Source organism: Homalodisca vitripennis, chromosome 7 (assembly GCF_021130785.1).
Source record: "Homalodisca vitripennis isolate AUS2020 chromosome 7, UT_GWSS_2.1, whole genome shotgun sequence".
In the NCBI taxonomy this organism is placed as follows: Eukaryota; Metazoa; Arthropoda; class Insecta; order Hemiptera; family Cicadellidae; genus Homalodisca; species Homalodisca vitripennis.
In genome coordinates this window covers 66636453-66664263 of record NC_060213.1, presented here as the reverse complement: position 1 = coordinate 66664263, position 27811 = coordinate 66636453, and the positions used below count along the sequence as shown (strand labels likewise).

Sequence of the window (27811 nt, the reverse complement as noted above, 5' to 3'; positions counted from 1 at the left end):
CTTTAACAAAGCCTGTTAAGTAGCGCGAGGTGTCCGTAACACCTCTTTAACATAAATTAGTATAATCCTCTCGTGTTGTATATGATTATTTGTGCTTTTTTCAATGCCAATAGAATCCTAAATAGTCTATAGGAGTGTGTAATAGGCACGCGTAAATCTTTTTTTCAATACCTAATTTTAATTCCTCTAGAATAAAGCAACAAATTATATATATATAGGTTTTCCTGTAAAGAAAATTTGTATACTTTATGCATCCCAGACCTTGAAACATGCGAAACCTTAATTACGCAAATGGACTAGACATGCTGCAATGAGCAATTGATTAACATAACCACTTATAACCACTTTCCCATAAAAAAATTATTAATTCTAAAACGTATAACTTGTTAACCTATATTTATAAAATATGGAGTGTGAGGTTCTTATATGACTATTTCTTAGTTAAAATGCAGTATAAGGCTCAAATCTTTCTCATTTTCTTTAAAAATCTAAATCCGTGAAATACTACTCGTAAAATTAATATACAATTCGTACGTTATTTGAGACTCCATATTCAATCATAGAAACGAGAATTATATAAAGTGAAGACTTTCAGCACAACCCCTTCAATCCAAAAAGATAAGAGGAGGTAAATAAAAATATATTTATATTATTATATGTTGATAATTGAGTGGGATCTCATAAGTTTTCATAAAATATCTAAATTTTACTTAAATATTGGAATCGTACAAATATGTATGCTGTAGCAGATTTACGAAAGATTTCGTGTAAATTCAAAAACAAACAGAATTTTACTACTTTTCTCTGCCAGGAAGGGAATGGCATAATATAATTTTATTCTTGAAAAAAAGTTACTTTATTCATTTTTAAGGAATAATAAATTCATTTTTCCAAGTGTTTAAACTCTCTAAAACATTTTATCAACTAGTTTTATCCTAACATTTCACCACTGAGAAAATATAAAAGAAAATTCAGTGCTGTCACTTTGATGGTGTAGATACAAAATATTTGCATTTATACATAAAACCATGGAATGTTATGTGTGTATGCGTTGTATTGTATATATATATATATATATATATATATATATATATATATATATATATATATATATATAAATCTAATATGATTTATATGATTTACATGATGTAAAACTTGGCTCCATATTTCCTATGAATTTTCATTAAAGTTTTTAAGGCCAGTAAAATTTATATTTCTCTCTATAGCTACATATTGAACTAGACAATAGCCTAGTATTTATCACTTAATAATATAAAAGAAAATTCAGTGCTGTCACTTTGTCGGTGTAGATACAAAATATTTGCATTTATACAAAAAAAACATGGAATGTTATGATTGTATGCGTTGTATTGTGTATATATATATATATATATATATATATATATATATATATATATATATATACATCTAATATGATTTATACGATTTACATGATGTAAAACTTGGCTACATAATTCCTATGGATTTTTATTAAAGTTTTAAGGCCAGTTCATTTTATATTTCTGTCTATAACTACATATTGAACTAGACAATAGCCTAGTATTTATCACTTAATATAAAAATATTGAAAAAAAACGGGACTAATAAGAGATAATTCGTATTGAAAGTTGTGATCCATTATTGAAGAAATGTTTTCAAAATGCAACGTATTGTATATATGTACGTTATTCGACTTTATAAACCGAATACAATACGCAAATCGAAAGGATACAGGATTTCGGAAATTTGCTATCGTTTTATGTTACGTAAGGTATAACACAAAGTTTCGAGGTTTTGAATCTATTCTCTTCGTCTGGCGAGAGGGGGGGGTTATTGAGGTATTTATGTTATACCTTTTGTAGTATTTAACAATGGAAAACGTTCAAAATTCTGTTATCCTTTCAAATCTTCCATCGCAACAACAAAACTCCACTTATTAAATACTTTCTCTACTATATTACGAGTTCATTGCTATTTCTATGGTGTTTATTGTAAAAGGTCATTTTCTAAGTGGAAAATATTTTATAGGAAGCAAATTATATTTAATCAACTAAAATATGTTAAATATATGAGCATAAATAAACATAAAAAAACTTACATAAATATTATACTAATAAATTTTATACTACATATTTGAATTATTATCAAATACTGTTAATCTTAAATATACAGATACCATCGCCAGTTAATTATTATCGGTGGTTTTGTCTTAGTAGCTTATACATTTTATGTCCTAAAGTACCATTCGGAAACTTTCGATTTTGGGAAACTCTGCAATTGTAAAGAACTGAGTGAATATATTACTACGGTTATACATAAAATGGAAAGTTCTGTAGAAAATAATTAAGAAAAATTAAACTTGTTGAAAACCTTTCGGATCTTTTGAATGTTTAACTAAATAGTAAACAGTAAATAGTAAACGGCCATGTAATAAGTGATTTTCCATAAAACATTGTTATTAAAGTTTTAACTGCATCTTTATAAAACTACTCGCTGGTACTGTTAAATATTAAAAACTTCTTCAAACCTGAAGAATTATTAAATATAATGCATAGTAAAAAAAGATAACTAAAAAAATACTAAGTATTACAAACATATTGATATTTTCTTTATTAATACAAAATATTAAATGTGTAAATTCTGCGTTAAAACTACGTTTAAGCCAGAAATTTCATATATTACCGTAAAAACTAAGATGCAATGTATAATTTTTGTCCATAGTCTTTGGAGTTTCCGTATTGATTAAAAAAAAGGTAGAATATTTCGAAATATAATAAATTAAAGAAAATATAAATTATGGTTCAATCATAACATCTTGCTGTACAACACACCAACATTTGATGTATGACGTCCTTACAGCTTAAAAATGTAACTATTATTAGATCTAAGTGCTGAGTCAATAAGACGCTTCTTACAAGGATTATTAGATTATTGTCTTATGAGGAATTACTAGTATAGCTATACTGGGTGTAAGTTAAGACCTGATACCTCTGGATAAATTCCAAACGGATTGAGATATCGATGTTCAACATCCACCATGCTTAGTAAAATACTCTTTTTTGGATTTTTTTCATTGACAACAAAATTCCCCTTCCCTTTTCAAAGGAGGGTTCGGTGGGTGTAACTTTAAGTTTTAAAATTGCAACCTCTATCTTGTAACATATCATTTCAATGGTCTATTTAATAGAACTTATTGTAAAAGTATTCCAATAAATGGGGATTTTGTTTTCACAAAAATAATAAGGAAACAATTTAATATGAAGAGGTGTCCTAGAACGATTACTTTTTCCGACTATCTGTCTGTTTGTGTTTTTATAAAAAAAATTATATAGTTTGAAATAGTTAATATAAAGTTATGAAACAAGAATTGTATTAACCTTTGGTAGGCCTTGTTGACAATCAAATGTTAACAACATCTATTAATATTTATAATTATAATATTATTCCTTGTACCCGTTTCAAAATAGCGGAAGTTTAAATTATTCCATAAAAATAACTAAAAACCGATTAAATTTACCAAAGTTTGGAGGAATACTTTTTTTAGATTTTGTTATAAGTTCAACAATGTTTAAAATTAAACATTTTAAGTCAAATAAAAAACGGTAAGTTAAAAAAATAAATAACATTTTTAGTCATTTTTATACGATCTCCAACTGTACTTTTTTCAAATAAAACCGTCAACGCATGAACGAGTACAACCACGTTTAACGATATGCTTACACAGGCCGGAAGCATTAAACTTCTCCCAGTTGAGGGGTATTAGTTTGTAGTTTTATGTTTTTATTTTCCTGTATTTAAACACAAATTTAATAATCAACTAAGCTGTTGTTACCTTCAATGTATTAAATTACTCGAGGAAAGTAACTATACGTTATTATTATGATCTCCATATGTTCACTTCCACATTTAAAACAGCGAAGAGACCTTGACATGTACACTGTATAGAACCTTGATTATGCAAATAAACTGCATTGTACAAACTAGTCCGTTACCGTCGACTCAACAGAGCTGACTTACTCGTATATCGGTATGTACTTAATATTAAACAATCGTCCTCTTTATATGTAATAAATGTTGTAAACTTTTTCGTATATTAATTGTAATATAACCCATGAAAATTACATTGTAAGGTCATTTTTTGCTTCAATTACAGAAAACTAAAACAATATTCATGTATGTTATAACTAAAATGTAGCACAATAACTTTTGTTTCTGACTAAACTATAGTAATCCATTATTTTTGTGCAGACAGATAAAGCATTAAAGTCATAAAATTAGATATTTTGTAAAGTTGAAGTCTCAAGCTGTATTACACTTTCCAATCATATTGTATTTTGAACGTTTCTAAAATTGAATTTTATCATAACTAAGGATAATATCAATCATAATAACATGGCAACTTGTGTAATATGGTTGACTACTTAGTCTGGTGCCTGAATAGTCTAGGTCGATATATCGTTATACTTATGTCAAATAAAATAATAATTATACCCGCAACATATAAATATATCAAAACACATTTAAACAAATATGGGTTTAAATGTAATGCTCCATTTCCCGTTTAGTGTTTCATATCCGTTAAGGGCATTAGTAATTCCATCGTAATGGAACTAAATATGAATTACTGAATTACTTCATCATTGGTCAATTATACTAATAATCTATTAGTGTAACGTACAAACACAATTATAAAATTAGGAAATAATAATGACGATTTACGAGTATTATTTATTGAATAACTAATCTGAATTCAGTATTATAAAAAATACAATATTGAAACACGATAAGAAAATGAGCTCGGAAGCATTATGTTCCTATTGAATTAAATTAGATACATAAAAATTATATAAAAACATTTTAAAAATGCTAAAATAACACACATATATATATATATATATATATATATATATACATACATATATATATATATATATATATGTGTGTGTGTGTGTGTGTGTGTGTGTGTGTGTGTGTGTGTGTGTTATTTTAGCATTTTTAAAATGCTGTTATATAATTTTTATGTATCTAATTTAATTCAATAGGAACATATAATAAAATAAATATATAATGTTATATATAAAACATATTTATTTTATTATATGTATATAAAACAAACAACATAACTTTTGTTAGGAATTAGTTCATTAGGCTAATAATTAAAATGTGGATTGAAACAAAAATAAAATAAATTCACCAGCAATATTTATTGTTATAGTTATGCAATAATAGTTTAGCCTCTAAGGGCTAAATTATTATTGCATTTAAAATACAATTTCTATATCATGAATAACCATGAATGTAATGTGGAATTTTTATTACGTTACAGTCTTTTATAAGTTTGCTACATTATTGGAATATTTAGAACCACTGTTGTCATGATCTCGTTTAAACTTGATTTTTAGAAATCCGAAAAAGAAATTTGTGTGGAATTTTTAGTTTTGCAAAAGAGATCTCTGATGGTTGAATACCACGTCTCATATGAAAATGCCTTACCTCTTGTAAAATATCTCATTTACATTTAGCGATAACGGCTCGTAAACAGTTCGTAGTTTTATGTAACTCTTAGCTTCTGTATTTGGTATTCCAATAATTCCCCTCACAAATTATTCCACATTGAAGCCGAGAATGTATTGGCATAGTGAAGTGTACGCAACAAGGATAGGTCACAAACACTTTTCTACTGTGGAATTCAATTATATTTAGAGAAATTTTCTTGTATAATCTCATAACACGTTTCATTATGCACATTACGTACATGTTTCAGAGGTGTACATACTAAATAACCTTGGACCTAGGCAGTTTCCTTTAGGAACTCCACGATGTTATGCTAGTGCGGCTCAATCCAACCTAGCAACCTGCAATCTGTCTTCTTAACAGAACGTGACGCTATGAATAGAATGTTTGCCAAAAACATAAAAATAAATTTTAACACTTATCATCCAGTATCACCAAAGAAAAATATTTTCCCACTTTTTTTCAACAATTACAAAGATTTACTATGGCATTGCATGTGCTATGGATTTTTATTAACCTATATTATCTGTTTGGCAATATTTTTTCATGCTTCATGTAAAGAACTATTAGGTACAAGGATAAGTCTTTTCCAAAATCTTCCAAAATATTGCCAATATTGCTGTGGGTCGTAACTGATGGACACTTTTAGGGGTAGTCACCTTTGGTTGTGAAAAAAAATTTTAGTTTTTCATTGGAAATTTTCCACTTAACAATGATTCATTCACCATGTGCATGATGGCTTTATGCCAACTGCTTCAATTTAAAAATTATTCATGCCGGTTTTAATATCAAGCACTGATACTGGCAAAAATGCTATCATGTCAAAGTATTTGACAGATAAAGTTCTCACTTCATTTTAAAAATAATTTATCACGGTTTCGTCAACTGTACATTCATTTCCCATTTCTAAAAAAATTGTTTAATCTTTTATCTTTAAATTTTTTAGAATTTTCCATTTTTATTACCACCGAGAACATTTCACTGTCTTAAGCAAGCCCATAACTTACTAGGATTTTTGTAAAGTGGACCAAATGGGACAATATAGATTTGGCTTATGCCACTCTACCCTAATAGCAAAATATATAAAATGATCATTTGTCATCAGAAAATAATTTAATGTGGTTATAAGACCTCGAAGTTATTAAAAAACTGTACTAGTGCCAAAATAGCCATTAAAACCTAATGTAAAATTAATCGATTTAAAATAGAGCCTAATTTACACGCTCATATTAATATTTTTATGAATTTACACCAGTGCCGACATATCTTAAGGAAACCTACTGTATCACCAAATTCGGTATAATGACCTGATATGATTCACACAAAATCAAATTTTGTATACAAGTAATATAAAACTACACCAGTGTCAACAAATTTCAAACAGGCTATTATAAGATCAACAGATTTAGCAAAATAACAATTTGATTTAAGAAGAAATCAAATAAGTTTATTATTCTATTATATTTTAACACAAAATGAATAATGATTAGTTTTAATAGGTGGTTTTATTATTACCCACTGTAATATTAAGTATTACGTCCATTTCGAACTCTTTGTTTGTGGTATTGTTGATGTAGCTGAGTTAGCACTGCTGTCTGCATATATGTACAAAATGTCTGCATTCAATGCATATCCAATCATTACTTGTAAATCGTATTTATATTCCATAATATCTTTGATTCAGTACCAGTGATAAAACCATATAGACCTGGCACAAAACTAAATTTCACCACTGTCTCTGTTACTTACATCATTACAGAAAACCACATTTTAATTAAATATTTATGTAAGAAGGTTTATATAATCTAAAGAAATATAAACAAGCCAAGATATAAGTGGAGGTAGACACACACGGTACGGCCCGACTACATTGAACCACGATGTGATGGTGAGCGAGCTTCTAAAGTCCCGATGGTTTGTTATGATAGTATATATTGTTTAAGACAATGTAAACAAGCCAAGATATAAGGTTGCAGGCACACACGGTACGGCACGACTACATTGAACCACGGTGTGGTGGTGCCCGAGCTTCTATTGTCTCGGCAGAATGAGTTAGTATATTATATTGTTTCAGTTAGGTGCACTTAGTAATTCAATATATTTTGTTCATACCTCCTAGCAGCCCGACAGCAGTAAAGTCTCGGCAATGTCAGTTCTCCTGGTTCTACTGTACGCTGTCTGTGTACTCCTGTTGACAATGTACTTGCGGTTCAGTTGGCAGTACAGACATGTTCTCGCCGTCGCTACCAAACTACCGTGTCCTCCCACCCTGCCCATCATCGGCAACGCACTCCTCTTCTTTGGTGATACCGTTAGTAAGTGCCTTCTCAGTCTATGAAAACTAGAATAATTCCGTTAGGCTCCTTTTGTTAATATAGTCTTATCTATATTTCAGATAGATACGGCCGTAAGGTGAGAGCCATAATTTAAATTTGTTTAGTTAGTAATAATTTAGTATCAGTACTTAAAAAAATGTGGTTATTGTTCCAACTACTGACCATATAGGTACCATCTGCTGGGTACATTGCAATACAGCAGTTTGTAAGTCTTCTATATACACTACTACTTGTGACTGGCTGATGGAGTGTGGGGAAGCGTAAATGGATTAAGTGAATCATTAACCCTACTGGAAGAGAATATGACTAAGAACATAACTTTATCATAGGAAAAATTACACACATTATAAAGATATTGTGAGGTTTTTCCAAAAATTATAATTCACAATAATTTTATAGAAAAAGTTAAAAAATAACTATTATTTTATAGTTTTTAATCAGTTTAAAGAAAATAACATTGAAAACTTTGATAAGTGTTAATACATATTACTTGCCTTTGGTTAGCTGGGTGCTATGCCCCCGGGTACCTAATCGGGCCTCGAAAAATTCATCCAATGTATTTCAATGGCCTTTGATTATACTTTTTTTATCTAAGACTGTACTTTTTAGGGTCTCCCAAAGCGTTCTTTTTAATTTTTCTTGTCTGAACATGTATTTTAGTCTTACAGGTTCGTTTCATGATGTCAAATGTACGAACATGTTTTGGTGGATTGGTTAGTGAACCAGTAAGGAGGGACGATAGATAAAATCTTAGTCAAGTTGCATTAAATTTTATCACCAACTCATCCAAAGCCGCATTAGAAAACAAAAGTAATTCAGTGTTGAATGACTCTAGCAATGGAAAAACGTATCAGGTTTATAGATCTTTTCCTAGTTCACTGGATGAGGATCATACATGTACAGATGAAACTGTCGCTCTTTGTCCAGTGAAGAGAACCCCATTGTACTGAACGTTCTCAGACGTTAAGTATTCCAACATATTGTACCGAGGTATAATAAACTCACTCGTATCACACTCTGTCACGTGATATAGGGCGTCGTATATCATACTCATAGCGTAATACTCAGTATTGTAGATACTGTCGTCAGACGTTAAGTATTCCAACATATTGTACCGAGGTATAATAAACTCACTCGTATCACACTCTGTCACGTGATATAGGGCGTCGTATACCATACTCATAGCGTAATACTCAGTATTGTAGATACTGTCGTCAGCGATGAGAAAAGTATCGATGGCGGCTGTAGACAATTCCAATCCGAGCTTTTAGCAAACAAGGCCACAAGTAGTATTTTAAGTAAACTGAGCGTTACCCTCAGGGGCGGTCTTACTTTCGAGGCCGTACGGGTAGTGGCGACCCCGAGGTACCCTAGCTAATGCTCCAGATCCCTTCTCTTCCTGTTCTGGAGGCCTATGGCTGGCACACTTTTCTATGTGTCAGCCTATCTCTCTTCTTCACTCTCTTCTATTTGAGGTAAACTTCCTCAACCCTTCGATTTAGTTTTCCTTTCATTTATCCCACTAGGGGCCAAGCCACGGTGGAACAGCATAGGCCAGGGCTGAATGGCTGGTGGCAAACCAGTCTTTACTATGCGGACTCTGGACACCGGCGACCCTCCAGTTTAAAAGCAGCTTACCCAGGCATGCGGGGCTCTGTCTGGGTCGACCTTCCATTCCCTAGCTACTCGTGGGAACATCATGGAAAAGAACAAAAACAAAAACCAAAACCAACCAACCCTTGAAACAGTTCCTGAAGCTGTTTCTAACCTACCTCTTCCTGCTGAGGTAGATCCTGAAGCTACCTCGCACACACCATCACCTGGTAAAACAACTCAAGAGGTTGTTATGCCAACATCCCTACCTTCTCCTCAACAAAGTGCCTTAGGAACACAGGAGGTTCCATTGCACACTGAAGCTCCCATACATGGCAAGGCTTTATCTGAGGAAGGTAGTACAAGCGCTGAGGAAGCAAAAGCCCTTCAAGATGTAGAAGATCAGCTCCTCAACAGCCCAAGCACTCCCATGTCTACAGGTACGCTGGATGATGCCACAGAGCAACTCGGCAACCTCAGAATGAAGAGGCCTAATCTCACCACTGCTCAAAGGAGAGAAGCACTAAAGGCTAAACTTCTTGAAAAGGGTGAAGCTTTTGACCCTTCCAAGTGGAGGAGGGGGAAAAAGAAGAAAAAGAACCCAGAACGGCAGGAGGTCTCAACTCCGGGCCCAACTGCGGGTACCAAGGCGGGGGAGGGGTCGGCCAAACGCCCCAGAGGCACCTTGGTCACCCCACCCTCCGCTGAGGGGCCCGCAAAGAAGGCTAGGAGGGAAACCCAAAAGCCCGAAGCCCACGATCCCGAGGCCTCTGGTAGCACACCCAAGGCTACCTACAGAGAGGTCGCGGCGATCAAAATAGCCATAGCCCTCGAAGGCTACCCGGAGGCGAAGCTTAGTGCAGAGCAAGGAGAAGCCATCGAGGACGCAATTATGGAAGAAATCCAACCCCTGGAGGATGGTTCCGTTCCATCGTTTGCGGGCACGTACCTAGAGAAAGGTGTTTTAATTGCTTCCTGCATCAACGAGCACACCAAACGTTGGCTGGAAGAAGTTATTCAAAGAATAAAACCTCTGGGAGATGACATCTCTCTGAGAGTGGGTCTGCGTAAGGACATCTTGAGGTCCACTAGGGTGTTTTTCAGAGCTCACCCGAAGCTTCTGAAGAAGACACCTGAAAAGGTACTTGAAATGTTCAAAAATCAGAATCCCAACCTAAATGTAAATGAGTGGAAAATCCTTCCATCCAAGCCAGATCCGAAAGGTTACGGATTCGTCTGTTTCCTGGACGAGGTCTGCTACAAGGCTGTGAAGGCTTCCAACTGTAGAGCCAACCTAGGACTCTGGCAGGTCTCAATTGTCTCCTCGACAGTCAAGGACAATGCCACGAGTTCTACAAATCAACCTCCAGCACAGTAGGGCTGCTTCGGCAGCCTTCTGCCAGTTCTTCCTCCAGGAGGGATTCGATCTGGCATTGATTCAAGAACCATGGCTTCACCAAGGGAGAGTGGCGGGCCTAAATGAAACCAAAGGTAAGTTAATTTACTGTACCTCTCTAAGGGATGTCAGGACCTGCATCCTGTTGAAGAGAGGCTTGGATTTTCTAACCCTCAACGAATTCTGCTCCAGAGATCTCACTGTGGGCACACTGACCTGGAAGAATGGAGGCATAGTACAGAGCACAATTGTAGGCTCCGTATACTTGCCATATGATTCCAGGGAACTCCCTCCATCAAGAGACCTAGAGCTCCTGGTGGAAGAAGCACAAGCTAGACGTCAACAACTTCTTCTAGGTTGTGACGCCAACGCCCATCACTCTGCTGGATGGGGCAGCACCAACACTAACCCCAGAGGTGAGGCACTTTTACAATTTCTTCTAAGCAGGGACCTATTTATATGTAATAAAGGTAACCGCCCCACGTTCGCAACACGAACTAGACAAGAAGTTATTGATATAACAATCTGCACACAAGGTATACTTGGAATGGTTGATAAGTGGCACGTAAGCGAAGAGGCCTCATTATCGGATCACAGGTATATCCGCTTCAACTTGCAAGATGAGGCTGCAGAGGTCCTCTATCGCAATCCCAGGTGGACTGACTGGTTGGGATATAAGTCTGACCTTCAGTCACAGTTGGGATCGGTAGGCGGAAGGGTGCGATGCTTCACAGACATAGATCAGATAGCTTCTGACCTGCAGAATGCTATAATCAATAGCTTCCACGACAATTGTCCATTGCGACGAGGGAAGAGTCGAACCAATACTAAGTGGTGGACTGCGGACCTCGCTCGCAAAAGGGCTAATGTTAGGAAGCTGTACAATCAATGCAAAAGGAGCCGTATCTGGGAGTCCTATCATAGAGCTCTAACAGAATACAGCCTAGCAATTAAAAAGGCAAAAAAAAGTTCCTGGAGGCAGTTTACACAGAAGGTAAATGAGTTAAGCGCGGCAGCTAGACTGCAACGTTTACTAGCCTCAGGTCCAACCGGTCACTTGGGATCTTTAAGGTCCCAGAGAGGTCAACACACTTCCGGGTCTAGTGATAGCCTCAAACTTCTCCTTGAGACTCACTTCCCTGACTGTATCTTTGAGAATGACGACACTGGAACGTCTGGTAACCATGAGGCAGGCTCACGGCCAAGAGCTTATCGTGGTAGCTGGGCCATTGCCAGAAGGATTGTCACTCTCTCTAAAGCCAAATGGGCAATTTCTAAATTTGCCCCTTTCAAATCCGCAGGAGGGGATGGAATCTTTCCGGCCCTGCTTCAACAAGGGCCGGAGAATCTCCTTACCCTTCTATGTGAACTATTCAGGGCGAGCCTAGCTTATGGGTACATACCACAAGTCTGGCGTCTCAACAGGGTGGTCTTCATCCCTAAAAAAGGGAGAGCGGACTATTCTGTCCCTAAATCTTTTCGTCCCATCAGTTTATCTTATCTTCGTTTCTACTGAAAACATTAGAAAGACTGGTGGAGAGGCACCTGAGAAAGGGAGTTCTCTCAGACACTCCCCTTCATCGCAACCAACATGCATACCAGCCAGGCAAATCCTGTGAATCAGCACTGCACCAACTAGTCAGTAGGATTGAGGATAGCCTGTCCGCCAAGGAATTGGCATTGTGCACCTTCATAGACATTGAAGGAGCTTTTAACAATGCTAAATTCACTGCGATGGTAAGTGGAGCACAGCGACGTGGCCTCGAGCCGGCTCTGTGCCGGTGGCTTAGGGCCATGCTGTGCTCCAGACGGATCAGGGCCGATCTCAATGAAGAATCGCTCGTGATCGCACCCACAAGGGGATGTCCTCAAGGAGGCATCCTGTCACCTCTACTGTGGAATCTAGTAGTAGATGGTCTACTTGAGGACCTTACTAACAATGGAATCTATGTCCAAGGATATGCAGACGACATAGTCCTTATGGTACAGGGAAAATATACAAATGTTGTTGTTGATATCATGAATACCAATCTTCAACATGTATAAAACTGGTGTCAGGGAGAGGGACTGAAAGTAAATCCCTCTAAGAGAGTAGTTGTACCATTCACTAGGAAAAAGAAACTAGAGTCTCTTTCTAGGCTGAAACTCACATCCACACAGCTTGAGTGGTCAAAGACAGTCAAATATTTAGGACTGACTCTAGACCATAAGCTTACGTGGAATGATCATCTTAACAATATCCTGCACAAAGCAAAGTGGGCGCTCATGACGTCCAGGAGACTTGCAGGAATCTCATGGGGCGTAAGACCCCATATAGCACTATGGCTTTACAAAGCAGTTGTAAGGCCTCAAATCACTTATGGTTCATTAGTCTGGTGGACAAAGGTGAATCAGGTAACTGCCAAAGCCAAGCTTGAAAGCTTACAAAGGCTTGGCACAATCTTTGCAACCGGAGCATTCAGGAGCAGTCCCTCAGCAACCCTCGAGGTGGCTTTAGGACTTCTACCTCTTGATGTCCATATAAAAGCTGAAGCGCGTAAGTCAGCTTATCGGCTGATGGTTGCTGGCTTGTGGAGGAATGGCGCGTCTAACGCGAGCCATGGCGCCATCACTGAAGCTGTAAACCCAAGCGCTATTCTTGAAATGGTCTCCGACATAATGAGAACGGAGTTCGTATTTAATAAGCCATTCTCTGTTGACTTCTACTCCAGAGATGAGTGGAAATCGCAAGATAACATCCCAACAATAAGAAAGAGCTTTGTCTGGTACACGGATGGCTCGCTTATTAAGGGTAGAACTGGATATGGCGTGTTTAGTCAATCCCCTAGAACTGCCCTTTGCGGCAGTTTGGGTCGGAACTGCTCCATATTTCAAGCCGAAATCTATGGTATCCTAGCCTGTGCCAATCTAGGCCTCACTAGAGGGTACCAGGAAATGAACATCTGTATAATGTCAGACAGTCAGGCAGCTCTTAAAGCTCTTGACTCCAACAGCATCTCATCCAGGCTTGTGTGGGAGTGCTTTAACACTCTCTGCAAGCTTGGATCACGCAACTTTGTGCGTCTTGATTGGGTACCGGGCCATACAGGCATAGGTGGTAACGAATGCGCCGGCAGGCTTGCCAAAAGCGGAGCAAGCATGCCATACACCGGTCCAGAACCGAGTTGTGGTATAAGCAAGTCAGCCGCTTACAAAAGTATAAACAAATGGTCCAGGAAGACACACCGCTTGCGGTGGCAGAGTCACCAAGGACAAGCACTCGGCAAAAGACTGCTTGCTGATTCTAGCTCCGGCTTCACCAGATGGCTGATGGGGCTGGGCAGGGATCGGGTTAAGCAAGTGATTGCCTTGATCACTGGACACGGCCACTTCAGGAAACACCTAAACACTCTAGGTTTACGACATGAGGACTCGGAGTATAGACTCTGCAATAAGTCTGAAGATACTGCAAAACACATAATACTGGACTGTGAGAGACTGGGAGCAAGGAGAAGGGCTCTTTTCGGTGATAAACAACCAGGCGACGAACCAGATGCTAGTATCGGGGAAAAGCTTCTTAGCCTAATTAAGGGCACAAAGATAGGCTTACCCCTCTAACATCAAAGGGGCACACAATAAGCTCAGGTTAACGTGTGAGGATCTGTGAATCCACCCCAATACCCCCCCAAAAAAAAAAAAAAAAAAAAAAAACTTAGCGTTTATAGATTTTTTCCCAAAAAGAGGATTTTGAATTATTATTACTTGAACTTTATTATTACTTTATTTTTCCTACTTGTGGGTTGTTTTCACCCCGATTCCATAAACGATGGAACGTCAGGAAGAGTCAGATTCAGGAGTCTTTTGAATAAATGCCACATATAAAGTGTGGCAAAACCCTACATAACTTTCTGGAAATGTTATTTTAAGCACATTTGGAATTTGAGATTTGGAGACTAGGTGGATTCTCTTCCATTTAAACCATCTTACGTTTAGAGTAAATCGAGATTGAGATAGGATTATTAGACCTACTTATTGTATAATTCTTGATCATTTCAACAAAGGAAACTCAAGTATGGGTCTATAAATATTACATACTAGAACTAGAACGTTATCTAAGACAGTAAAGTTTTAGTGGGTAATTTATCCCCATTGTCCTAATTTTTCGGTTGAATTAACAATTATTGTATTTGATAAACTTATTATCTGATTTCAGATGTGACTAAAAATTTACTAAAAATAACAACAGCGTTCCAAGGCATTTTCTGCGTTTGGATCGGCCCAGTTCCTCTGTTTATAGTAGTAGACCCTGCGGATGCCCAGGTAAGCCTCTTAAAACATAAAGTTCGATCCTTTTTTTACCGTGTAAGTACAGTAACAGCAAAGGTAAAATTTAAATTTCCTAATGTCAAAGACATGGCCTTCCTATTAATGTTTTTGGAACATTCACATTGGACATGTTCGTGAATGTTGGGTAATGGGGGTATTCGCTGTTGAGAAATACCACCTGTTGATGATACACTAGGACTCAGGTGGTTAAACAAGTCCCTAGACTAACCGAATAACAGGTTTGGACTATACTTGTTTTTATACTTGTGAATATAATATACATTTATTTATTTATTTTGTACAATAGCTACAGGAATATTATCCCAAAACAGCTATATTGACAATACAAGTTAATAACTTGTATTGCACTGTATTACAACGTGGTGGAAAAAAAACCAAGGAGGGTCTCAGGTTATTTCTTGGTACATGCAGAAAAACCTTACCAACTGAAAAAGAACTATAAACTAAGTTATGTAAAATTTTATAAATGTATAAAATAATAGATCGGTTTCGTCTTGTTAACAAAGTTTCAAACGAAAAACATACTTGTTAAGACAGTTGTTAACAGGTTTTGCTCACAAGAAACATTAAATCCTTTAAAAAAAATATAAATACCTTAGAAACTTGTTTTGAATTTGCTCCAGAGAAGCAATGCTGTGTAACGAATAAGGGGTCCAAATTATTGCACAATTTTCCAGCCTACTTCTTACGAATGCATTGTATAGTTTAATGATAGGATTAATTGAATGAAAAAACATTGTGTTTCTAATTACAAAACCCAACATCCAATGGCATCCATTTATGATAAAATTAAGGTGATTTTCAAACGTAAAAGCCGAGTCAAAAACTACGCCAAGATCTTTAACATGAGTAACTAATAGTAGCTTAGTGCCATTAATAGAGTATTCTGGTAGAGTTAAATATTTTTCCTAGTGTAAGTCATCTCAAAACACTTCTTTACATTTAAAAATAGGTGGTTCTCTAAGCACCAAAGGCTAAGTAAATTTAGCGTTGATTGCAGTTCAGCAACGTCGTGATTGTTTCGAATCATTCTGTATAGTTTCAAGTCATCGGCAAACAAAAGGCATTTAGACCGTGTTAAATAATTAGGAAGATCATTAATATATATCAAGAATAGTAATGGGCCTAAGTTAGATCCCTGGGGAACACCTGAAGTGCTAATGTACTTTTTAGACATAATGTTAGACACCATAACAAACTGACTGCGAAGTTTTAAATAAGTCTCAATAAAACTAATAAGTGACGGGGATAAATTTAAACAAGATAATTTACTTAACAAAATATCGTGAACTACTTTATCAAACGCCTTAGAAAAATCTGTATACACTACATCAACCCTGCCACCAGTATCCAATTCAGATGCTACGTCAAAAGAAAATTCCATTAGATTATAGACTGTTGATTTACAAGGAAGAAAGCCATGCTGCTGGGGAGAAATATCAGATTTTACGTTATAAAAAATATATTTATAGAGAAGTGATTCAAATATCTTAGCGAACGTATTTAACAATGAATTCGGACGGTAATTTTCAATGTTTTCAATGTTTCCTGATTTTAAAATGGGAACCACCTTAGCTTCCTTCCATTTCTCCGGGAAAATACAGGTTTTTAAAGACAGATTGAACAAAAAGCACAACGGATCACACAGCACCTCAGCACAACCCTTTACTATATATGAAGAAATACAGTCAGGTCCAGGAGATTTCTTTGATTTAAATTTTTTGATCGCTGCTAACACATCTAGAACTGCAAACAAAAGCCCTTGGCTGTTTTCCCTATATAAGTTTTCAGTACTAAAATTCTTAGGTTTACTTCCGGAGTTTAACCCAGAAAACTGAAGAAAAAAAGTCTGCAAATGAATCGGAAGTGTGATCAACTGGAACAACTTTGTCTTTAAATTTCATTTCTAAAGAGCCCAAATCTAAATTAGAAGAAGATCGTATGGACTTTATAAAACTCCAGAAAAACTTAGAGTCTACATTAATGCAATACTCAATGTTTCGTATATATTCTCGATAAGCCAAATTAATGTATTTTCGATTTAACACCTCTCCAGAGATCTTTAAACAAACTTTCATGGAATTTAGAGAATTTCCGTTTCTTAGCACATTTATTCTTTACCTTTATAGAATTAATAATATCCTTTGTAAACCAACACGGATATTTACTTTTAAAGATTATTGGCTTTTTAGGTACACTTTGATCAAAAACGTAAAAAGCTATTTATAGAACACATCCACAGCCCTATCTACGTTATTTATACTATACACTTCATCCCAATTACATTCTCTAAATTTATTAAACATACTGTAAAAATCAGCTTTCTTAAAAGAGTAATAAGTGTTGAGTATCAATTTATTTTTAGTTAAATTATTAATAAGGAAGGATTTGAAAGGAAAACCTACACACAACGGCGGATGGTGCCCGTCTAGAGGCAATAAAGGACCGTTACAGTGATCAACAGACAGTGATTTGATATTGCTAATTATTATGTCAAGATTAATACTGTTACAGTTAAGAACATCATTGTGAGATTCAAGATCGTGCATTGCCTTAAAGTGATATAGATTTTTAACTACACTGCTTCCAAACAACATATTATAGTTTAATCCATTAATTTCGGGTAGATTATAATCACCTAATATTAACAAATTATCAAACATAGACTTACTTTTAAAATCCTCAAAATAATTAAAGTAGTCATCATACAAACTACGATTACTGTTAGGTGGAAAATAAATAATGTTTATACAAATAGATATATTTGAATGAGGCATGCGCACCTGCAGCAAATAGATTCAAGGTCGCGGGGAATCAGCTGATCGCCAACCGTCACAGACAGCTCACATGCTTGTAACCGCCCGTGAACTGCCAACAATACTCCTCCCCCCGCTCCTTACCTGTTATCAGTGGATTTCTGTCTCGTCTGAATACAATATAGCAATTATCAAATAGTTCCCTATCACAAATGCTTTCTGTCAGCCACGTTACTGTTAAGGCAATAATATCATACTGATCGCTTAAAACAGACTCAAATAGTGTATGCGTTTTGGTGCGCAAACCTCTTACATTCTGATAACAAATTATTATTTCAACCTTAGGATTCATTCTTATTTACGGTTAAAATCCAAATAAACATGATAAATAAAATTTTTACCTTGCCATAACACATCTATTTTTCATTTGTAACTTAAAGAGACAATAAAAAATACGCTCACATCAGGCAGCACTAATCCTTTAGTAAAATAAAATATTACTAATAACGTCATATTGTTTTTAGAGTATAATAAACTGTTTGATACTTAACATGTGATGTTCCAAATTCGGAAAAAAATTTACGAAAGTATAATTCTTTAGTAAAATTATATTATCAATTATTAAACAAATTAAATAAACAAACCTTTTTATTCAAAATCTAGAGTAAAAAAAAACATGATATTAATCTTCCCATTCCCACCAGACATTTTACCTACTTTTAGCAGCTGACTCTGTCTGAACAAGTGCATTTAGATCATCCTCATCTTTCAGAACAATTACCCTACTACTCTTATCGTCAGACCTCTTTACTTTAATTTTGCCTACCCTGTCAACCCACACAAACTTATAATTGAAATCAACTCTCAGCCTACGGGCCTTAGCACTCGCCTAACAGGTGTTAAACTCGGGTTGATGTAGTAGCCGAGTAGTCTGCTGGTCGGTATTGTAGCCTTGTAGATGGCGGGTTGAGAAGTCCCTCTTCACCTTGCTCCTGGCCATAAGTTGATCCGGATCATCACGTCTCAAAAACTTCACAATTATGCCCGAAGTTGGTCGATTCTTGCCACCAGATATGCGACGACAGGCGTCAATTCCGTCTTCAGTTAATTTCACACCAAGGGCTGTTCCAATTTCAATCACAGTCTTCTTCAAAGATAAATTATTTTCGTCAGCCGACTCAGGTACACCAAAAATATCCACGGTATTTCTTCTGGAATACTGTTCTAAATCACCCTAACGCAAATACATGTCCTTCAGTTGAGCTTTCAATAGCTTATTTTCTTGCATTAATCCTACGATCATTTCTTGTTGCATATTTATTATCTCCTGTTGGTTTTTAATTAAAGTTTTATTCTCATCTATTCTTACGGAACAGTACTCCAATGATTTACCGAGTTCTCTCTCTATGTTTACTTGCCCATCCATGATTTCCTTTTTCATCTCATTTAACAGTTGTTTAAGTACATCCATGGTGATGGCCATGTTCGCAAATGAGGTTGGACTAGGCGACGTAGCGACGTGGACAGAGTCTGAGTTACTGCGACTCAGACGTCTCTTTTTGTTACAAATGTCGCAGCTCCACTGATTGTTAGTAGCGAGAACTTCAATGTCTGTCTCAGTCAGATCCACACACAAACCATGAAAATAAACTTTGCATAGTTTACACTGCACCTTACGAGATTTGACAGCTCTATTTACTTGATTATGACACTTTCCACAAGAACTGATAATATGAAACTTAATTATTAGAAACTTTGAGGTTATGTTAGGTCAGTACAAGATCACTAATTTCACATCACTAGGCTGAACGAATGGAAGTAACCACTAAACGACTGATTTAAAACATCAATCAAGCTTAATAAAAATAAGAGTAAGTAATATAATAACCATTTTTACTCGTGCACAAATGTTTTAACTACGGAGCGAATTTCTTCGAAGCAGTTGTATGCAGACGACGACGTAACTCATTTCATTCATTCGTAACTTCATTTGCTGCATGTATAAATGAACTCTTTTTAATTTAAGTTGGAAAACTAGTGCCTACCATTGCTCGATTTCTCACGATCTCTAAGATCATCTCAAATTCTGCCCTCCTTCGTACCGTTCATCTCTATTGTAAGACAAATAGTTAAAACCGCATAACTAATAATTAAACTACTTCTTTTTCAGGTTATTTTAAACAGCTCTAGTACACTGGAAAGAGATAACGTTTACTCATTGTTCAAAACATTTTTGGGTAATAGTCTTCTTTCTGCTCCGGGTAAGCTTAAGTAGTTGTTAAATATGTTTTTAATGTATGTTGACAGTCTGAAGTTATTCACTATCATTACGTCTTTAGTTTAAAAATAAGCTATTAAGTTATTACTTATGATCGTTTACAACAAAATCCTAGTGGATAAAAAGAAATCACTCTTTTAAGAAAGGTGATGTGATTAAAACGGAGTATAAGCTTTTGCTCTTTAAACGTTGCTTTATTTATTAATTTATTAAACGTATGATTTATTTTGAATCGAAAAATTAGTAAAGGGCTAATAGGAGCTACAATGAACAGTATTACCCATTGCTATTTTGGACTGCCACACAGATATTTGCAAAGAATTGCGCTTGTATTACAGTTCACACTTGGAAGAGGTACCGGAAACTGATAAACCCCGTGCTGCATCCTTCTAATGTGGAGCACTTCCTTCCGGTCTTCAACGAAGTCGGTAGGAAGTTAACAGAACAGTTATCGGTCAGCTCCCCACCTTCAGATCGCACAGATGACATGTTCGACATGGCCTTGGATGCTAGCTTAAGTAAGTATTAGTTTACGTTTAAATTTATTAATTAACCACTACGCTGTCTCTCGACCTAACTAGTTATGTTGCCGTTATCCGATCAAGCAGCATTTCCAAGAAGAAGAGGAATTCCCAATCACTTCTACACACGACTCTTTTAATATGCAGATTATGATATATTATACGCCTCTGCCCTCTGACCTCTACGATCTCGTACTAAAACGGCCATTGGTTATAGTTGTCACAGCTTTGCTTGGCCAATGTATATGCTAAGAACATAAACCATGCACTGCAATCAGTGACTCTGTTTCATGTATCGTTACAGGGACGGTAATTTCAAGAATCCCCATTTCTGATGAAACAAAGACGGACATAAAATACGTACTTGATAGGTAAGTAGACGTTATAGTTTAAGTTTAGCAATGCATAATGTACCCAATGGTCTTTATTACTCATTACACGCACTATGACACGCATTTCCTTCTGTTAGTATAGGCAGGATATTCATCTTAAGAGTGTTCAAAGTTTGGTTACACGTGGACTGGCTGTTTAACTTGATCTATTGGAAGGAGCTGAAGCAGGCTCACAAAATTATGGGCAAATTTATGAACACTATCAATCAGGTATGTTGAAGTAGATCTGGTCATATTATGTATATTAGCATCAAATTTCCTTATTCCCAAACAAATCCCACTTTATTTAAAATTTTAAAATATTATCATAATGTACGACATATAAGGATTAAATGATCCAGAACAGTTGTCGGAGCAATATCAAAGTTTGAACAGATAAATTATATTGAGCTAGAATTGCCTCCGCAAAGCGGAAAAAGTTCACAAACTAACAGAACAAATATTAATATTAAATAATAAAATTTAGACAAATCATACCTAGTTTTGTTTCATGGTGTTACGCATTTTGGTAATGCTTACTTTTGAATATTCCTTGCGATGAATCTATGATAAATTTGAGCATAAAAGTCTGTTTGCTTATTGACGCATAATAAATACAGCATAACGTATATAATTATTGTTTTATTAATAAATATGTGATATTCATACATTATATAATGAAAGATACAAAAATAAAGTGCGGTTCTTTCTTACCTAAAGTTTAGATTATGTGTAAAAAAGCGTTTTATAATTATAAATTTACCTCAAAGGCAACTCAACCTTTATTGCATTCCAAGATCCAGCAACGAAATTCGTATTTATGACATGTGGTAGATTAAAGTAGTATTTAATCAACCCATAGTTCGGTAGAGTTTTGTCAAATACATTCATCATAAATATACTGATTAAGTATTTATAATATCGTACGTGTATTCCTATATTCAATACAATGTATGAACAGTTAAAAGTGGAACTCTTTCATAGTCTGTAAACAAAATTATAGTTCGTATTGTCTGCAGGGCTGGTTTTTCAGGCTCCGCTTTAAAGATGGGGCTAAGGAATTCGTCAAAAATACTTCCTTCAGAAACTTAGTTTGTCTCAACGTTAATAAATTCCTAAGATACTATTAATTGGTAATACTGCTTGTTTTTTTCAATATTTAGTTTACATTTTACCTTAAGACGCGTTACTTTCAGTACATTTTCAATGTACACCTTATCCCCATGTAAAAAATGGAGTCTCATATGCGAGGCCGGCGATTGACTAGCGTGGCCTCTTAATTGTACTCGTACTGTTATAAAGTCTTAAAATATTCTTCCTGTAACTGAAAAACTAATTCTTAATTCAAAGACATAACATAATAGCTATAAGTAACCCACTCAACTCGTCTATACTTAGAATTATATATACGAGGGTGTTTGACATACATATATAGCTGCTTGTTTTTATGTATATACACACCCACACACACACATATATATATATATATATATATAGATATAAATACATGTATATATATATATATATAAAAGTAGATATGAATATGCTGATTCTAGACCACTTTTGGAGCCAACAGAAAATCAATGGAAAATACTGTTTAAAGGACAATGAACGAATCTATAGCTGTTTGCTTCTACTTTCTTGAGCTGTTTTAATGTAAAATATATTGGAAATGTTGTCAAATCTGCTACGAATAAACGAAACGCAGATAGAAAAAATTCAAAGTCAAAAAGTGCAAAACCATTTCTCGGTCGACCTTTTCTCCTCCCTCTTTCTCTTTCTCTCTCCCTCTCTTTTTATGCCTATGACACGATCACTTCTACCGTTTATAGGCTAGGATCTTTATTCAGGCTAGAGAGAGAGAGAAGAGTGAGATACGAAATAGTTCCGGAATGCGTACTGAATACTTCTGAACTTGGTGTTTCTCCGCTATGGCCACTCGCATTGAAACAGTTCAGAAGTAAACTTCCTAACCGACCAAACCGAATTCGCGGATATATATACTGAGCAAGAAACTACAACATCCAATCGAGAAGTAAAAATTTAACAAATTAATTTAAAATATAATTTGAAAATTACAAGTAACAAAATGTACGCATATTTAAAATAAGTAAAATTATCTTACATTTAAAAAAAGAAAATGTTATAATAGTTAACGGAAACACAATTTTTATTCTTTAAAAGCAATCTGCATTACCGACATTTTAGTTCCGAAAGAATGCGCTATGCACGAGGTGTGCCACTACAGACCGACCATCACGATAATCGCTTCGCCCGCGTCATATCCGTTAGTGATATCACGCCGTGAGAGGCACAATCGTTGGTTTACAATAACCATTTAGATAAATAAATTTTTCTATATAAATGGAGCGCGAAAAAATATCATGTCCGTTCTGCAAAAGAGAAATTTTAAGAAAAAACTATGATCGCCTTTATAATTCTAAAAGTCTTGAAAAAAACAAGCAAATTTACAATAATGAACTAAATTATTTAAGACAATGGGCTAGAGAAAATCAAATTGCCGATCACGAAAACATGAATAATATTGAGAAATTACGAGAATTAAAGAGAAATTTCAAAGTTGAAAAGAAAAATCTCGACCTACCTATTTAATGATGAAAAAATTCATTCAATAGCTGAAAAGTTGGCTATCGGTACTAACGATAAAACCAAGTCTGAAATCATTGAAAACATTGATAAAACTCTTAACGAAAAACCTGAAAATATCATAGATGTTGAAGTTTTATCCTCTATGCAAGGTCTTTTCAAGCAATACATTTTAACGAATTTGAGCGATAATTTTATGTCAATTTACAAATATCTTTCAATTATGCGCCCAGAAATTAAAAGTTTAATAGAAAAATTTAAAGACACTGTGAAAAATAGTAAAGGATATCTCTCTTTGGAATGCGAATACGAACGAACTTTAGTAAACGGTGAACCACAAACTTGCCCAATGTACTTTACTATAAAAGCAGACGAGATCTTTGATGTAAACGACTTTATTTCCAAACAATTTAATAAATTATCTCATCGAGAACAGACAAATCATCCAAATAGGGGTTCAGGATGGACATTTAAAAGCTGCAAACAACTAGTTTTGAGCCTTAACAAACACGAAATGATGAATGCTGGATCATATATCGGTTTGCCAAAGAAAATCAAAGATAAAAAAGCTTGTATAAATATCAAAAATAAAGATGATTATTGCTTTATTTATTCTATCCGATGTGCTATTGAAAAACCCGAGACTCACGTTGACAGAGCAAAACAATACGAAAAATTTGTAAATGACGAAATATTTTCAGAATTTGAGTATCCAATGTCTTTGAAAGATATACAGTTATTTGAGAAACGAAGTTACAATTCCAAGTACAAATATCCAAAAATTTCTATCAATGTCTACAGTTTTGATGAAAGTATTAAGGTTGTTCCGTTACAAATTTCTGAAAAATATGATGCAGAATTAAATATTGATCTACTGTATGTAAAACAAGAAGACAAATCTCATTTTGTTTAAGTAGGTTAGTGAGTTCTCAAACATCTAAAGATGGACATACAAATTTTCTATGTAGAAGATGTTTAAGCCATTTCTACAAATCTGGAGATTTAACAGATCATTTAGAAATTTGCAAGCAACATGAAGTTTGTAAGCCAATTATGCCGTTTTCAGGTCAAACAACTAAATTTACTAATTATCAAAAGAAGTTTAGCCATCCGTACGTTATTTATATGGATTTTGAGAGCATATTAGAAAAAATTCCGACATGCAAGAACAATCCACAAAGATCGATTACAACCAAGATTCAGAAACACATTCCTTATGGTTTTACTCTATATTTGGTGTCAAATGTGACCAATCGCATGTACAAACTGATATGTTATCGAGCCAAAAATGAAGAAGACTTTCCAAATGTTCCAAAACAAATTTTTTAAGAGCTCAATCAATTATCGAAGTATATAGCTAAAAAATATAATTCAAAGAATATGAAGCCTTCATATTCTCAATTGGTCGAATGTGACCAATCGCATGTATAAACCGATATGTTATCAAACCAAAAATGAAGACGATTTACCTAATGTTCCTACAAAATTGTTTGAAGAGCTCAATAAAATATCAAAATACATAGCTACAAAATATAATTCTAAGAACAAAAAACCTATGAAACTAACTGAAGAAGAAGAAATTTTGTATCAAAATTCAAACGTTTGTCATATCTGTAAAACAGAAGGTTTTAATGGTGAAAAAAGATTAAAAGTAAGAGATCATTGTCATTTAACAGGTAAATTTCGAGGCGCAGCTCATTCATGTTGTAATCTGAATCTCAAATTTCCTCAAAATATCCAGTTTTCTGTCATAATATGTCAAATTACGATACTCATTTGTACATAAAAGAATTGGCTAAACAATATGGAAATGTTGATTTGATTGCAAACACCGATGAACGATACATAAATTATTCTGTAAATTCTGGATATGGCTATGAGTTTGACAATGATAAACTTAGAAAATTTATCAAGTTTTCTTTCGTAGACACATTTAGATTCATGGTGTCATCTATTGAAAAATTAGCGAAAAATCTAAAGAAAGAAGACTTTACACATACCAATCATTTTATACAAGATGGTCTGAATGAAATTCTAAAAAGACAGCCAAATGACGAAGAAGAAATCTTTAAAATTCTATCTGGAAAAGGAATATTTCCCTATGAATTTATCGATAGTATTGAAAAACTTGATTACACAGAAGAGCTGAAAATTGAAGATTTCTATTCACTTTTGACAGATGAGAGCATATCTGAGAAAGATTATCAACATTATTTGAGCGTTTGGAACAAATTAAAAGATACAAATCTTGGAAATTACTCTGATTTGTACAATATCCAAGATGTACTATTGCTCGCTGATGTATTTGAAAATTTCAGAAACATTTGTCTAAATTGTTACAAACTTGATCCAGCACATTATCTAACAGCTCCAAGCCTCGCATGGGATGCTATGTTAAAATTAACGAAAATAGAATTACAATTGATTAGTGATTATAATATATATTTAATGATTGAAAAAGGTAGTCGTGGAGGTATTTCTCAATGTATTAAGCGATATGTGAAAGCAAATAACAAATATTTGAAAGATTTCGATAAGACAAAACCTGAAAATTATCTGTTGTACGTCGATGCCAATAATCTTTATGGTTATGGTCTTATGCAAAATGTACCATATGGCGATATTAAGTGGATGGATTCGAAAACTTACACAACAGCAGAATGGCAAGAAACAATTTTAGAACTCACTGGCGACGAAGATTATGGCTATATTCTCGAATTTGATCTAGGATATCCAACGAATTTACATGAACATCACAAGGATTTACTTCTTGCTCCCAAACATTATAAAAACAAACTTTGCACAACTTTACTGGATAAAACTGAATACGTTGTTCATTCAAGAAATTTGAAATTTTACCTCGAACAAGGGATGGTGTTGAAACATGTGAATAGAGTTATAGCATTCGATCAGAAGTCTTTTATGAAAAAGTACATTGATTTTTTTAACACAAACATGAGAACCAAAGCTACAAGTGACTTTGAGAAAGATTTTTATAAGCTCATGAACAACTCTGTTTTTGGAAAATCTATGGAAAATGTGCGAAATAGATGTGATATCAAACTAGGAAATGAAGAATTTTCAATGAAACAGGCCAAGAAAACGAACTTCAAATGTTTCAATATCTTTGACGATAACTGTATAGCGAGTCACATGTACAAACAAAAGGTTAAATTTAACAAACCGATCTACATAGGATTTTCAGTTCTTGACCTATCAAAATTGTTAATGTATGAGTGTTATTACAATAAATTAAAGAAGACCCAGATTTGAATCTGTGTTACATGGATACAGACAGTTATTTCCTAGAATTGAAACGAGATCCTTTTAAAATTATTAAAGAAAATATAGATTACTTTGATACAAGTGATTATCCAAAAGATCACGAATGTTTCACTACTAAAAATAAGAAGGTAATAGGGAAATTCAAAGATGAGTTAAATAGCGAAGTTTTAGAAGAATTTTGTGGATTGAGATCGAAAATGTACTCGTACAAATATTTAGACAAAATTCCAGTAAGATGTAAAGGAATTAAGAGAAGCGTTGCAAATAAAACAATAAATATCGAAAACTTGAAGAAATGTTTGTTCGAAGATAAAGAAGAATTTAGGGAGATGACAGTAATCAAAAGCTACAAACATGAGTTGTACACAGTTACCATAAACAAGCTGGCACTGAACGCTAAAGATGATAAGAGAACTGTCCTAGAAAATAAGATCGATACAGTACCGTATGGCTATAAAAATGAAGCAAAATCCGATATATTAGACGAATTAAATAAACTTGGAAACTTTGATATATAAATGGAAGATGATTTGATTCACTGTCACAAATGTAAAAATAAAACGAAAAATATAGATTTTAAGATTGTTCAAACTCAAAACGGATTGTATAGAATTGTAGCAAAAATGTTCAAAATGTAAGACAAATAAGAGTAAGTTTATAAAGAATCCAAATGACAAACAAGCAAAGAAAGAATTGAAGAATAAAGAAGAGATAGAAATTGAAGCTAGAGAAAATTTCATGCACCAGTACGAAAAACTTTTAAAAGAGAAACAATTATAACGTTAGGAATTGACGATTTATGGGCAGCAGATTTAGTTATAATGTCTA

At 34.6% G+C, this 27811-nt stretch overlaps 1 protein-coding gene across 2 annotated transcripts in view; it reads left to right on the top strand.

Moving 5' to 3' along the window:
* Nucleotides 1–3978: 3978 nt before the first annotated feature.
* Nucleotides 3979–27811, top strand: part of LOC124365952 (cytochrome P450 4c21-like) — a 47294-nt gene continuing 23461 nt past the window's right edge. The window contains exons 1-7 of one of the 2 annotated variants that reach the window (XM_046822097.1): nucleotides 3979–4027; nucleotides 7634–7829; nucleotides 15032–15138; nucleotides 20092–20182; nucleotides 20538–20717; nucleotides 21025–21091; nucleotides 21190–21322. In XM_046822097.1, coding sequence (XP_046678053.1) covers nucleotides 7661–7829; nucleotides 15032–15138; nucleotides 20092–20182; nucleotides 20538–20717; nucleotides 21025–21091; nucleotides 21190–21322 — 747 coding nt within the window. In that variant the 5' untranslated portion in view covers nucleotides 3979–4027; nucleotides 7634–7660. The remainder of the gene's footprint in view (nucleotides 4028–7633; nucleotides 7830–15031; nucleotides 15139–20091; nucleotides 20183–20537; nucleotides 20718–21024; nucleotides 21092–21189; nucleotides 21323–27811) is intronic. The other variant, XM_046822098.1, reaches the window with a different exon arrangement.